At 43.9% G+C, this 15,462-nt stretch overlaps 1 protein-coding gene across 1 annotated transcript in view; it reads right to left on the bottom strand.

The window, feature by feature from the left end:
- Positions 1-3,526: 3,526 nt before the first annotated feature.
- Positions 3,527-15,462, bottom strand: part of LOC147571130 (uncharacterized) — a 43,030-nt gene continuing 31,094 nt past the window's right edge. Inside the window, 7 exon segments of the mRNA XM_086696618.1 lie at positions 3,527-3,697; positions 3,777-3,831; positions 5,362-5,411; positions 9,595-9,699; positions 10,081-10,385; positions 10,388-10,976; positions 10,978-11,394. Of these exon segments, the coding sequence (XP_086552744.1) occupies positions 3,527-3,697; positions 3,777-3,831; positions 5,362-5,411; positions 9,595-9,699; positions 10,081-10,385; positions 10,388-10,976; positions 10,978-11,394 (1,692 nt within the window).

Below are 15,462 nucleotides of genomic sequence, written 5' to 3'. Positions count from 1 at the left end.
GGCAGAAGTGCCCAAGCTATTCCCAAAAATTTGACTCAAAACTTTTGAGGAATGGGGAGCCTGGGTGGCTCAGTTGGTTGAGCGTCTGTCTGACTTTGGCTCAGGTCATGGTCTCACCATTCATGGCTTCGGGCCCCGCATTGGGCTCTGTGCTGACAGCTCAGAGCCTGGAGCCTGCTTCAGATCCTATGTCTCCCTCTCTGCCCCTCCCCTGCTTGTACTCTCTCTCTTGTTCTCTCTTCAAAATAAACATTAAAAAAGATGTTTTTTGAGGAATAAATGCTTATTGTTGTTTTAAAAAAATTTTTTTAAATGTTTATTTTGGAGAGAGCAAGAGACAGAGACATAGAGTGCGAGTGGAGGAGTGGCAGAGAGGGTCATAATCTCGTGGTTCATGGGTTCGAGCCCCGCATCGGGCTCTGTGCTGACAGCTCAGAGCCTGGAGCCTGCTTCACAATCTGTGTCTCCCTCTCTCTCTGCCCGCACGCTCTCTCTTTCTCTCAAAAATAAACATTAAAAAAATTAAAAGAGGGGCGCCTGGGTGGCGCAGTCGGTTGGGCGTCCGACTTCAGCCAGGTCACGATCTCGCGGTCCGTGAGTTCGAGCCCTGCGTCGGGCTCTGGGCTGATGGCTCAGAGCCTGGAGCCTGTTTCCGATTCTGTGTCTCCCTCTCTCTGCCCCTCCCCCGTTCATGCTCTGTCTCTCTCTGTCCCAAAAATAAATAAACGTTGAAAAAAAAATTAAAAAAAAAATTAAAATATGGCAGGGTAGCATTTGAGACTAATAAGTATTGTGCAAATTTGAGGTAGTGTTACAGAAACAACATTTTCTAAGCTTCACTCTATGAACCACATTTGCGCTAATGGAAATATTCCAAAATAGGAGAATGGAGTTGCCTGGAATCCCGGCCCACACTTTGGGAAGCCCAACGATGCACAGATGGGTCTTCTTGGTTTCTCGTCAGCTCTGTCTCTGTGTCCACCTCTCTTATTCAAAAAGTCACCACCAGCCCCCGCTCCACCCAGCTCATTAAGGAGTTTGGGCTGGCATGAGGAGTTTCTGCCCTTGTGACCTAAGAGTGACTACAGGGCCTGGTACTGCGCCTGGCTCAAAGCAGGTGCTCAACAAACAGTAGCTGCCACCATCCTCATCGTTCTAATTATTGATTCTTTGATGGTAACCATGGCTTAGACGTCTCTGTACCCCTGCACCCTGCAGCAGGGCAGTATAACCGTCAGCAGGCTTTGGAGTTAACAGGCCTGGATTAAACCCCTACCTGGCAGTTTTGGATTTGCGGCTTTGGGCACCTGAACAGGTTACCTACATCCTTTAAGCCCTGTCCCCTTATCTGCCAGATGGGGATAATAAAGTATGTTTTCACGGACTGTTGGGCGAAATTAAGACTGCAACACGCCCAACCCAGGCCTTGACACCAAGTAAGCAAATAGTGAACTAGCTGCTGCCGCTGCTTCCGATTACTGTTACTCTCTAGTCTTGTGCTTTCAACACAGTTATTTGTTGGCTCACTGAAGTCACCACACCGAGACAGACACTTGGGGGCCATTCTCACTAAAACGCTGGGGGAACGGGAGCAGGCACCCGGAGAACAGGTGTCCTTGCCCAGCAGCAGCAAACTAATAGAGCCGAAGAGGCACTGATGGGCCAATCACTCCGCTTGGAACCGTTCCTACCAACCCTGCCAAATCTGCTGGGCTGTGCCCCAGTCCTACTGTCCCCTCGAGGGACTCTGTTGGTGGCCAGCGGTTGGTGCCATATTCCATCACCTATCGCTAAGCCACCAGCATTTATTTGGGGGCATGTAAAGAGATTGTCAGGGGCGCCTGGGTGGCTCAGTCGGTTAAGCATCCGACTCTTGATTTCAGCTCAGGCTGTGATCTCACGGTCGTAAGATCGAGTCCCTTGCATCGGGTTCCACACTGAGCACGGAGCCCGCTTGGGGCTCTTTCTCTCCCTCTCTCTCTGCCCCTCCCCCCTTGCTCTCTTTCAAAATAAACAGACATTAAGAAAAGAGATGATCAAACCTTGTTCATTCAGGATTTCTTTTATTCACTACTGTATTTTGACTCGACGTCCTTTTTCTAAAATCTGTCATTCATTTACTCAGAAAGTATAGATGACTTCATTATTTTTAATGTTTATCTATTTTTGAGAGACAGTGTGTGAGCTGGGGGGAGGGACAGAGAGAAAGGGAGACGGAGGATCTGAAGTGGGCTCTGTGCTGACAGCAGAGAGCCCAATGCAGGGCTCAAACTCCCACACCATGAGGTCATGACCTGAGCCAAAGTCGGATGCTCAACGGACGGAGCCACCCAGGCACCCCGACTCCTCCCAACATCCCAAATGTGACTGGTTAACGCCCTCCTCTGCAGAAGTGGAGGGATGTTTGCGTCTTCTGCACGTTGTGCTGCATTATCTCTTGGAATCGTGCAGCCCTGATCCGAGCTGGGTAGGAAAGCAGTGGTAGGTGCGGTGCTGGGCTGAACTGGAGAGAGCCCAGCCGCACGCATCCGACCCTCAGTGGGGTCAGCAGAGGCTAGTGTGGTACAGGTGAACAGGAAGTGCCCCCACCAATAAGTTTTCTGAAATAAAGGCCTGAGCAGGGCAGTCCTGGGTGATTACTGCTCTCACACATTCTTTACTCTAACCCTCCAGCATCTCCCTGCTAGCTCTCTGAGGGTGGGGACTTTTTTTTTTTTTAAAGAAAACAAACACAAAAACCCAATGGGAATTGTCTACTAGCTTGTAAGGTTGAGGAACACCCTACTTCCCGCTACACATTTTGTGTCTGAGTTTGAGCTCTTGGGAAGACAGACAGGCCTCAGCCCGACAGTGGAGGTAGGCTCAGCGATCCAAATACTCTGGCAACCCCAAAGACCTCACGGAGGGGCCAGAAAGAGATGATCCTCTACGGGCAGGGGGTCAAGCGCGTTGTGAGTAACTGGTATTTGGTGAGCCAGGGGAGAGAGCACCAGAATAAGCTGTGAATGAACTTAATAGTCTAAGCCCCTTGAAGATACGTTGTCCGGTTTCCAGAGACTGACTGTATCAGGGAAATGAGGGAAAGACGCCCCATTCACCCTACTTTGCCCATTTGTGTCTTGCGGAAATCCTGGCTACCACGAGGGACTCTGGCTTCAGTCCTGCTTCTCTCGCCCGTGGCCCCTGTTGTCTGTAGATAAATTCTGAACTGTTTACGTTTTACTTCCTTACCACGTGGCTAGAATTGGTTATGGATTTATACATTTCAATATGAGAAGAAAAAGTATTTTATAAGCAATGCTGAGAAGCGAGTATCGGAAAGTAAACTTTGTAGGTGGCCTGAGGCAGGACGGCGTTCACTCTGTGACAACCTCACATAGTGTCTCACTCTCGTCACCCAGCTCTTCAGTAGTGGAATCTGTGGCCTTCTCTGCTGTGGCTTTGCCAGGCTCCCTGGGAAAAGGAGAAGAATGCCAAGGCTTTGACTCTCGAAAGGAACAATTCAACTCTTCATAATTGCCTCATTTTAGAGAAAATCTTCCCCAATCACGTACCCTAGTTCCATGTGGAAAATCTCATCTTAATGAGAAGAATCCTTGTCGTGTAGCTTCTGTGCCATGTTTTTCTTGCGTGTGGCATTGAGAGGTCTGTACATGTCCCTAAGCCAAAGTGGCCGCCTTCTCCAGAAAAAGCCCTCCTAGAAAACAGAAAGGACAATGTTAGGTCCGTTTCCCCTGCCTTCTCCAGCCACGGTACTTTATCCTCCTCAGATTTACCTGACTGTCACTTTCCTTTGAGCATCTCTTACGCAGCAGAGATCCAAAGAAGCCCCTTGAAGGAAACACACACACAGACAATTAGTGATTCGTACCATTTTCCATGCCTCTCACAATGTATTTCTCTAGTCTTATTAGCAAGCAAAATCAACACAGACCTGGGATCTCAGAAATAATTCCATACATGCTGGGCTTTCAGAATTGTCCTGTGTCTGTCCATAATGGCCCCACAGTGTCCCTGGGAGACCTTTGTATGTAACTTGACATGAAGTATAGGCAGGATTTTCACCCTGCTCCCCTTCTGGCCCTTGGCCAAGTGCCCTTGTGCAGTCAACAAACTGGGTGACCACACGGCAGAAGCACCTAACTCTCTCCAGAAGCATTTTACATCCGTCCCCGCCAGGCTTAGCCTCCCAGGCATCATTTGCTGGCGGGTGGGGAGGTGTTTCCATTTTCCTAGCTGCTTTGCCTTACGAGATGAATCGCACCGAGTGAATGCCTGAGTCCAACCAGCAGTTATCTAGCTCACTGACTGTCACACTGCAGGCAGATGAGGGAGTGGGTCGTGAAATCACCTTAAAACACACGGCTAGCGCTAAAACACAAAATACTCTTTTTGCATACAAACGGAATAGGGGGTACCTGGGTGGCTCAGTCAGGTGAGCAGCCCAAGTCTTGATTTTGCCTCAAGTGATGATCTCACAGATTGTGACATTGAGCCCTGTGTCTGGCTCTGTGCTGATAGTGTAGAACCTGCTTGGGATTCTCTCTCTCTCTCTCTCTGCTCCACCACCCCCCCACCAAATAAATAATAAACTTAAAAAAAAACAGAACAGAAAGAATCAGAGTGTATGGTAAGTTTGTTTTAGAAGGGACTTATGTCTATACGGTATGTGTGCACTGAGTTGTGACATAAAATGCAGTTCACAGCCCAAGAACAGTGTAGTCAGAGACGTGCCCAACTGGAAAGGAACCATCTTCTTTCTGGTTCTAGTGGTACTAGTGATACAACCGTCCGGCAAGACATCTTCCTTTTCTCCTTCTCCATCTCATTATTATAAAAGGAAGAGATAAATGATTATCTAAGGTCTCTCCCAGTTCAAATTCTATTGGGTCTGGATAAAGGGAATGGAGAGCGGGGCCTCGAAAACCAGAAGGAGGAAGAAGGAAGTTTCCCCCTCCCTCTATAGACGGACTCATGTATTCCACCTTCCATCATGCTTGAAGACTAGCCCCTTCACCCCACGACTTTTGGCCCTCCCTATCCCTTCTCCAGAGCCTCTGAGAAGGTCTGTGGCCAGGCCCGATGCCCACCGCCAAGAGCAACGGGTCTGAACATTTCCACCCCCGTCCCCCCACGATCTTTCTTTAAAGGTCTAGTGAGCAGGTGCTCTGTGCCAGTCCCATTCTAACTCGGGTTTGGCTGGGCAGCTAACTTTGCTGGATCCAGGTAAAGCATTAGGCCAAATATGTATTCTTTCTGCCTTTGGTGATTTCCTGGCTGTAAAACAAGGGGATTGAAATAGATGAGTTTGAAAATCTAGTTCTAAAATTCTACTGTAACGATTGCCAGACTAATATTTACCTTGAGCTTCCTTCTTTACCTTCCTTGGCTGCTGCTCTATGAGAATGAATCTGTTTTGGAAGAGAACATGATCACAGTTACCCATCACAATAACCACTCCCTCCAAATCTTTATTCATTCCTTTGCATTTTAGGTCTTCTCTACCCAGTGAGAGGATAACTTTTCCTAGGACAGGAATTTGTTTAATAGTCCTTTGACTCTTCAATAACACCTAACTTGTGTGCAGCTGGTAATACGTTTTACTGACTGTCTCAGATAACATTCGACAGATAATTCCTAATAAAAATTCTTGGGAGGAGGAAAAGAAAAGTGTCTACCAGAAACCTAAACAGCAGCACTGTTTTAAAGTCAAGGACAAGAGTAGGATGTGTGTTATCACTGCTTCTATTCATTGGTGTTGAGGAGGTCCTAACTGATGCACTGGGAAAAAATGGAGTCGTGGAAAGGAAGAACTAAGACGTATTTGCATACGAAATTACAGACAAACTAAAAGGCCCAAGAGAATCAACTAAAATTTTATTGGAAGAAATATGAGAATTCAGTAAGATGGCTAGATAGAAAATCAAGAGATCAACATGTAAACCTCAATGACTTTCCTATGTTCCATAAATAATTAATCAAAAAACGGAAGAATTATCCCATTTACAATGATCAATAAAAAGGCATAAAGTACCTAGGAATAAACTTAGCAAAGAATGGGTAAGACCTATGAGATGAAAACACTAAAGCTCTTCTGAAGGACATTAAGAAGAAACGAATACATGATGTGAGACACTATTTTCCCAGAATAGTGTAAAGATGTCAGTTCCCTTCAAATTAACCTACAAAGTCAAGGCAATCCCATTCAAATCCCAAGACAGTTTTTTAAACAAAAACTGGCCAGCTGACATTTGGTAGAGAAAATGTGCAAGCATAGCTACAAACTGTATGAAAAAGAAGATCACAGAGCAGACATTAAAATACGTTCTTACGGAGCAACTGCAGTTAAGTATGTAGCGTGATACTGATACAGGAAAAGAAAACCAGATTGATAGAATAGAGTCCAGATAAAAATAGTATTTTAGATCCATGAAGAAAGAATGAACCATTCAATAAAAGATTTTAAAGTAACTGGATCTTTACGTAAGGGAAAAAAGTTAGATCCCCTACCTCGACCGTACCAAAACACCACACAGATTCCATACAGATTAAAAATAAATAAATCACAACAAATATTATAAGAGTACAGAAGAAAATATCAGAGACTGTTTTTATACCATGAGGCGAAAAGGCCTTGTTAACAAGACCCATGTCCCATAAGCCATGAGGCAGATATGGTGACGGACTGTCCACACCCTCCTGTTCATCGTAGTCCTTGCCCCCTTGATCCCCTGGATTGTTTGTCCTCTTCCTGTTGATTTATAAAACTCTCTTCATATGAGATATATTCATCCTTTCAAGGGCTTTCACTGAATTTCAATGTTTCAAATATTTGTCAGTGTTTTTATCGTGAAGGAGACGGAACCGTGGGATAGGAGACAGGCTGACTGCAGGCACAGCTGGGTTCTGCTTTGGGTTTTGCCACAGGGGCCTTAAGCTGATCCCCTTCTATGTATGAAAGAAGGATGGTGATATCATCCTCACAGGACTGTGGGGATTAAATCAGATGTCTGGTTTATTCCAAGCATAAATCAGACAAGACGATCAAATCTATCAAATGTTTCTGCATGTGGTATCAGGTCACAAAGCTTTTTCTCACCACAAGATCATAAAAGTATTGATTCTATTTTCTTCTAATACTTGGGCGGGTTCTTGTTTCTCTTTTTTTACATTGACTGAAATATGTTTTTTTAAGGTGAGAAATAGGGATCTGTTGTTATTTTCCTCCCAAATAATTAAGCAGTTGTTCTACTACCATTTATTTATTTTCGTCCACTGATTTGAATACTAAAAGGTAACATTTCAATGTTTATTTATTTTTGAGAGTGACAGAGAGAGAGAGTAAGAGTGAGAGAGGGGCAAAGAGAGAGAGAGACACACACAGAATCCAGAGCAGGCTCCAGGTTCTGAGCTGTCAGCACAGAGCCCAACACAGGGCTCGAACTCCTGAACCATGAAATTATGACCTGAGCCAAAGTAGGACGCTTAACCAACTGAGCCACCCAGGCGCCTCTAAAAGGTAACATTTCAAAAGTCCTAGTCACCCACGGATCTGTCTATTGCTGGACTCTGTAGGCTACTTCACATAAATATTAGGTTGCATTATTCCTCCTTGTGAAATTGACACAATGCCTCATCTCTTCCTTTGAACATCATTATTGTCCACTACAGGAAAAAAACTGCATGGTCTCTGACCTCAAAAAGTGTATCATCTAAGTAGGGAGAGGAAATAATGAAACCACATAAAAAAATATACACACAAGGTTAAACCACATAGGAATTTAAAACAGCAATAGGAGTTTATAGAACTTCCCCAAAAGCAAAAGGCTGCAGGCCACCTCAAGATGCAGAGTACTGACTGGACAATGGCCAATGATTTCTCTTCCCAGAGGTCATGGTAAGCTGACCCCACGCTAGTTCCTAGGCTCTTAGGCTGAGAAATCAGACCCTGATCTCATCAAGAGAGAACGCACTTCTTTCTACATGGAGGCAATATCACCTCACCAATGTCACAGGATTGATCAAAATCAGAATGTCAGGTCAAGACTTGACAATAAGGAAAACATCCGTTCCATAGATAGGGCATCTGTGTCTACATGATTGGGCATTACCTCCTGTGGAGACAGGCCTCTGTGGCACGCTGAAGTATAATCAGAAGGCTATTTGGTGAGAAGAGAAGTGGAAGAAAAGTAATTAGCTGAATCCAGTGTTTAATGGAAAGGACTGAGGTAGCTAGATCCATCCATCTGCCCCGCGGGCACAGCCCGGCTGGTGGGCCTGACTCTCATCTGCTGCCTGAGGTGCCATCTCTACTCTTAGGCAAGGCTAGGTGGGCACTGCCCATGTTGGTCTCTTCCTCACCATTTCTATGCCTTTACTACTGACCAACCCTCCAGAAGACAGACATGTTTCTCCTTAGCAGTTAATACATCCAGTCAGGCTTTACTCGAGTCTGAGAGACCAGGAAGCCTTACATATCTCTGCTCTGATCCATGACCTTGATATTTCTCTCTTGAGGAGCTGCCTTTTAACAAACTGTTTAGCATATTTTTGTTATCAGGGGAGGGGAATGCGTCACTGTAGACCCTAAGAAATGGTGACAATCTCACAGAAGGACTAGGTCCAGGAGTATTACAGTATTCGGGGAAGGCTTTGTGAAGAAAGATGAACTCGAGTTGGCTTTTGAAGGCTCATGGGACTTCCACCAGCAGAGTGAAATAAAGGAATTTCAAGTGGGCAAAGTCACCAACAAAAGTAGGAATGGGCATGGTCTGACTAGGGGATGGTGGGGGGCTGCTTTGGCTGAAATGGAGGGTTGCCATGACAGATGGCAATATATATATATGTATATATATATATATATACATATATATACATATATATATATATACATATACATATATATATAATAAGCATATGTATATTTGAATAAATATATTGAATATATATTCAATTCATACATAATTGAATAAAAGGTAAACAGGCAAGCTCCAGGAATAGGCAACTGTAATTATGACAAGCTTTGAGTAGCCTGATGCAGGATTTTAGCTGCAGGGTTTTAACTGAACCTGTCTACACAATGCCTTGCGAAGTGGAGGAGAGAGCTGTAGGTACATCTAATTAATCAACAAGATGACACTTTTATCTCTAAGCCATGCCCTTTCTTCCGAGATGACTGATAGCTCCATGAAGGTGAAGACTATTTCTCTCTCACCATTTTAGCCAACGAGGAAAGAAATCAGTGGTAGGAGGAGGATGACTGGTGAGTGCATCGAATCGACATAATTTTTTTGAGTTGAAGAAATTTTACTATCGTGTCAACTGTGGCCTTCTTAGACCTAATGTCTCAGAACAAGCTAATGGCTTGTTATCTTGGTTACAATCCACAGATGTCTCCCGGCAGTGGGGTTCCTTTTAAAATCCCTGGAATATACTTTGCAATGAAAGGACAAAGCCTATCTCCTTCCTCCAGACTGAAGAGGGATATCAGGTCGTGATAGGTGGGAAAGTGGCTTTGATTTTCAGTTTGTGGGTTCTGAATCTATTAAAAAGAAGGAATATAGTCTGGGAATCTGAATTAATTGTTGTCCTTACCTCAATGAGACAGAAAACTATGATCAAAATCATCACTACTACAGTCACAGATATTGCCAAGATGAGTTTGTTGTTATAGCCATAGCCTGGAACTTCTTTTGTGAGCTAAAAAAAGGGAAAGAACAATGTTTTTAGAAAACAGAGATAGGATGAAAGTTAACTATTCTTTAACGACTCTAAAACCCCATTCTTTCCGATGAATCGCTTATAGGTTCTTAAGGAATATACCAAATCTAATGTGATATGTAATCTTAATCATTAGCATTTTCTTCAAGAATTTATGTATCTTGTATGTTAGGTCCTCTTTTTGTCTACTCTGGGAACAGCGGCACTGTTTCCTAAATGAGCAAAGTGGCAGATCACTGCCTTAGCCAAAATTATGTGGCCAAGACAAGACCCGGACTAGGAGCCCCTGGTCCTTGTGCTTGGGTCCATGTCCTAAACCACCTAAATGTCGAGACCCCACATTTTGGGATTTATCCTCACCTCCCTTGACTCCTGCCCTCTCTGTTCACTCTGGACTTCTGTGCTCTCACTGATATAGTTCTCATTTTCCCATTGGTCCGTATCCCACTCTGCCTTGGACACCTTTACTTCTTGCTGCTCGCTGAGAAGCTTCATCAGGAGGCCTGTTCTGGAGATGAGCTTGGCACAGGCCAGCTGCATGTGGGTCTCGGAGCAGTCCATTTTCAAAGTCCGGATAACATGAGAAATGAGGCTTCTCACGTCATTGTTGGGGATGAGGGACTGTAGCTGCTGGTTTAACGGAATTTCAAACAGATCACCTTTGACACAGTGAAGCCTGTGGCTTTTGGGGGCAAGCCAGTGCCCGCATTGTGGTATTCCCATTGTGTATCATTGGTTTGTTTAACGGTCGGCATAGAGTTGTCTGCAGTAACAGTAGAATTAGCAGTGGAAAGATTCTTACGGTTTGTGAATTCAGGGAGGGTTTGTGCTGGCACAGTAGTGTTTCCTGTAGAAATATTTTCGTCAGAAACATTTTGGGCAGTAGCGTTCTCTGCAGTAGTGTTTTCTCTGTAAGTTCCTGAAGGAGCAAATAATTCTGGAAAAGGATTTTTCTGAGGACTCAGTTCTCCCGGAGATGAAAAATCCTCTCGTGAAGGGGAATTTATGAGGCTCCTGACTGCAGAGGATGGAGGCCTCTTTGCAAGCAGCTGTCTATTACTGAGTGAACTTTCCTTTCTGGACTTTCGATTCAGTTTGGCCTAGGGTGTTCTGTGGACCACATGGGAGCGACTTTTATGGAAGCGGTGTGTTTTTCTGGGGTGTGAGGCTGGCCCGAAAGCCTTCATATTTCTAACTCTAGCATTTGCATCTTCTAAAACAAAAACGCTGTACATGAAGTCTTTTGATTTTTTTTTTCACGTCAGGTGGGGATTTTGGAGCGGGGGTGGCAGAAGGCCTGCCCAAAGAGTATTGCTTCAGGAAAGAAGAGACCGCTGCCTTGTGCTCCTCTACGAACGAAGGCTCTGTATTGAAGGAGCTTCCCATTAATTTGCTGGGCCTGTGCGCCACGTGAAGCTCCCCTGGGGATGGTCTCCTGAGCCTTCTTTCCTTGGCCATGTTCTCCACAGACGGCTGGGCGTTCTGTTTCCTCTGGATGTTCTGACGTCTCAGTTCTTTTAAGTGCCTTTTCCGTATGCCCTTTGGGCCCTTGATGACCTTGTTCACTCTCAGGAACTTTTTCCCCACACTCTCAACCTCGTCTAGGCTCTTCTCCTGCGGTTGGGCAGTTTCCAATTTCTTTGGAAAGATTTGACATTTAAACTTGGGACCTAATCACTTAGATTCCACCTACACCTGCCTAAATAACCCAGAAAGCCGCCAGAGGATTAGCAGAACGGAGTCTCCGGAGCCAAGCGCAGATGAGAGGCCCACAGAAGAGGGGCCCCTCCTGAAGTGGATCACCTAAGGAGAAGCGAGCTAAGCCTGCCCCTCCTGCCCACCCCAGCTAATACGCCTACCCACGTTGCCTACCCACCCCAGCTAATACGCCAGATCCCCAGCATCACAAGCCTGGCAGTGTGCAAGTAGCCCAGATGGGCCACGCCACCCTACAGTGAATCCCGCCCCTAGGAGAGGAGAAGGCACACACCAGTCTGACTGTGGCCCCAGCGGTGGGCTGGGGGCAGACATCAGGTCGGACTGCGGCCCCGCCCACCAACTCCAGTTATACACCACAGCACAGGGGAAGCGCCCTGCAGGTCCTCACCACTCCAGGGACTACCCAAAATGACCAAGCGGAAGAATTCCCCTCAGAAGCATCTCCAGGAAATAACAACAGCTAATGAACTGATCAAAAAGGATTTAAATAATATAACAGAAAGTGAATTTAGAATAATAGTCATAAAATTAATCGCTGGGCTTGCAAACAGTATGGAGGACAGCAGAGAATCTCTTGCTACAGAGATCAAGGGACTAAGGAACAGTCACGAGGAGCTGAAAAGCGCTTTAAACGAAATGCAAAACAAAATGGAAACGACGACAGCTCGGATTGAAGAGGCAGAGGAGAGAATAGGTGAACTAGAGGATAAAGTTATGGAAAAAGAGGAAGCTGAGAGAAAGAGAGATAAAAAAATCCAGGAGTATGAGGGGAAAATTAGAGAACTGAGCGATACACTAAAAAGAAATAATATACGCATAATTGGTATCCCAGAGGAGGAAGAGAGAGGGAAAGGTGCTGAAGGGGTACTTGAAGAAATTATAACTGAGAACTTCCCTGAACTGGGGAAGGAAAAAGGCATTGAAATCCAAGAGGCACAGAGAACTCCCTTCAGACGTAACTTGAATCGATCTTCTGCACGACATATCATAGTGAAACTGGCAAAATACAAGGATAAAGAGAAAATTCTGAAAGCAGCAAGGGATAAACGTGCCCTCACATATAAAGGGAGACCTATAAGACTCGTGACTGATCTCTCTTTTGAAACTTGGCAGGCCAGAAAGAATTGGCACGAGATCTTCAGTGTGCTAAACAGAAAAAGTATGCAGCCGAGAATCCTTTATCCAGCAAGTCTGTCATTTAGAATAGAAGGAGAGATAAAGGTCTTCCCAAACAAACAAAAACTGAAGGAATTTGTCACCACTAAACCAGCCCTACAAGAGATCCTAAGGGGGACCCTGTGAGACAAAGTACCAGAGACATCGCTACAAGCATAAAACATACAGACATCACAATGACTCTAAACCCGTATCTTTCTATAATAACACTGAATGTAAATGGATTAAATGCGCCAACCAAAAGACATAGGGTATCAGAATGGATAAAAAAACAAGACCCATCTATTTGCTGTCTACAAGAGACTCATTTTAGACCTGAGGACACCTTTAGATTGAGAGTGAGGGGATGGAGAACTATTTATCATGCTACTGGAAGCCAAAAGAAAGCTGGAGTAGCCATACTTGTATCAGACAAACTAGACTTTAAATTAAAGGCTGTAACAAGATATGAAGAAGGGCATTATATAATAATTACAGGGTCTATCCATCAGGAAGAGCTAACAATTATAAATGTCTATGCGCCGAATACCGGAGCCCCCAAATGTATAAAACAATTACTCACAAACATAAGCAACCTTATTGATAAGAATGTGGTAACTGCAGGGAACTTTAACACTCCACTTACAGAAATGGATAGATCATCTAGACACACGGTCAATAAAGAAACAAGGGCCCTGAATGAGACATTGGATCAGATGGACTTGACAGATATATTTAGAACTCTGCATCCCAAAGCAACAGAATATACTTTCTTCTCGAGTGCACATGCAACATTCTCCAAGATAGATCATATACTGGGTCACAAAACAGCCCTTCATAAGTTTACAAGAATTGAAATTATACCATGCATACTTTCAGACCACAATGCTATGAAGCTTGAAATCAACCACAGGAAAAAGTCTGGAAAACCTCCAAAAGCATGGAGGTTAAAGAACACCCTACTAAAGAATGTGTGGGTCAGCCAGGCAATTAGAGAAGAAAGTAAAAAATATATGGAAACAAGCGAAAATGAAAATACAACAATCCAAACGCTTTGGGACGCAGCGAAGGCAGTCCTGAGAGGAAAATACATTGCAATCCAGGCCTATCTCAAGAAACAAGAAAAATCCCAAATACATAATCTAACAGCACACCTAAAGGAAATAGAAGCAGAACAGCAAAGGCAGCCTAAACCCAGCAGAAGAAGAGAAATAATAAAGATCAGAGCAGAAATAAACAATAGAGAGTCTAAAAAAACTGTAGAGCAGATCAACGAAACCAAGAGTTGGTTTTTTGAAAAAATAAACAAAATTGACAAACCTCTAGCCAGGCTTCTCAAAAAGAAAAGGGAGATGACCCAAATAGATAAAATCATGAATGAAAATGGAATTATTACAACCAATCCCTCAGAGATACAAACAATTATCAGGGAATACTATGAAAAATTATATGCCAACAAATTGGGCAACCTGGAAGAAATGGACAAATTCCTAAACACCCACACTCTTCCAAAACTCAATCAGGAGGAAATAGAAAGCTTGAGCAGACCCATAACCAGCAAAGAAATTGAATCGGTTATCAAAAATCTCCCAACAAATAAGAGTCCAGGACCAGACGGCTTCCCAGGGGAGTTCTACCAGACGTTTAAAGCAGAGATAATACCTATCCTTCTCAAGCTATTCCAAAAAATAGAAGGGGAAGGAAAACTTCCAGACTCATTCTATGAAGCCAGTATTACTTTGATTCCTAAACCAGACAGAGACCCAGTAAAAAAAGAGAACTACAGGCCAATATCCCTGATGAATATGGATGCAAAAATTCTCAATAAGATACTGGCAAATCGAATTCAACGGCATATAAAAAGAATTATTCACCATGACCAAGTGGGATTCATTCCTGGGGTGCAGGGCTGGTTCAACACTCGCAAATCAATCAACGCGATACATCACATTAACAAAAAAAAAAAAAGAGAAGAACCATATGATCCTGTCAATCGATGCAGAAAAGGCCTTTGACAAAATCCAGCACCCTTTTTTAATAAAAACCCTTGAGACAGTCGGGATGGAAGGAACATACTTAAAGATCATAAAAGCCATTTATGAAAAGCCCACAGCTAACATCATCCTCAACGGGGAAAAACTAGAGCTTTTTCCCTGAGATCAGGAACACGACAGGGATGCCCACTCTCACCGCTGTTGTTTAACATAGTGCTGGAAGTTCTAGCATCAGCAATCAGACAACAAAAGGAAATCAAAGGCATCAAAATTGGCAAAGATGAAGTCAAGCTTTCGCTTTTTGCAGATGACATGATATTATACATGGAAAATCCGATAGACTCCACCAAAGTCTGCTAGAACTGATACATGAATTCAGCAAAGTTGCAGGATACAAAATCAATGTACAGAAATCAGTTGCATTCTTATACACTAACAATGAAGCAACAGAGAGACAAATAAAGAAACTGATCCCATTCACAATTGCAGCAAGAAGCATAAAATACCTAGGAATAAATCTAACCAAAGATGTAAAAGATCTGCATGCTGAAAACTATAGGAAACTTATGAAGGTAATTGAAGATTTAAAGAAATGGAAAGACATTCCCTGCTCATGGATTGGAAGAATAAATATTGTCAAAATGTCCATACTACCCAAAGCTATCTACACATTCAATGCAATCCCAATCAAAATTGCACCAGCATTCTTCTCGAAACTAGAACAAGCAATCCTAAAATTCATATGGAACCACAAAAGGCCCCGAATAGCCAAAGTAATTTTGAAGAAGAAGACCAAAGCAGGAGGCACCACAATCCCAGACTTTAGCCTCTACTACAAAGCTGTCATCATCAAGACAGCATGGTATTGGCACAA

Source organism: Puma concolor, unplaced genomic scaffold (genome assembly GCF_028749965.1).
Source record: "Puma concolor isolate L17-30 unplaced genomic scaffold, mPumCon1.1.hap2 unalloc_scaffold_57, whole genome shotgun sequence".
In the NCBI taxonomy this organism is placed as follows: domain Eukaryota; kingdom Metazoa; phylum Chordata; class Mammalia; order Carnivora; family Felidae; genus Puma; species Puma concolor.
The sequence above is the reverse complement of the archived record's forward strand: the minus strand, read 5'-3'. Positions and strand labels throughout refer to the sequence as shown.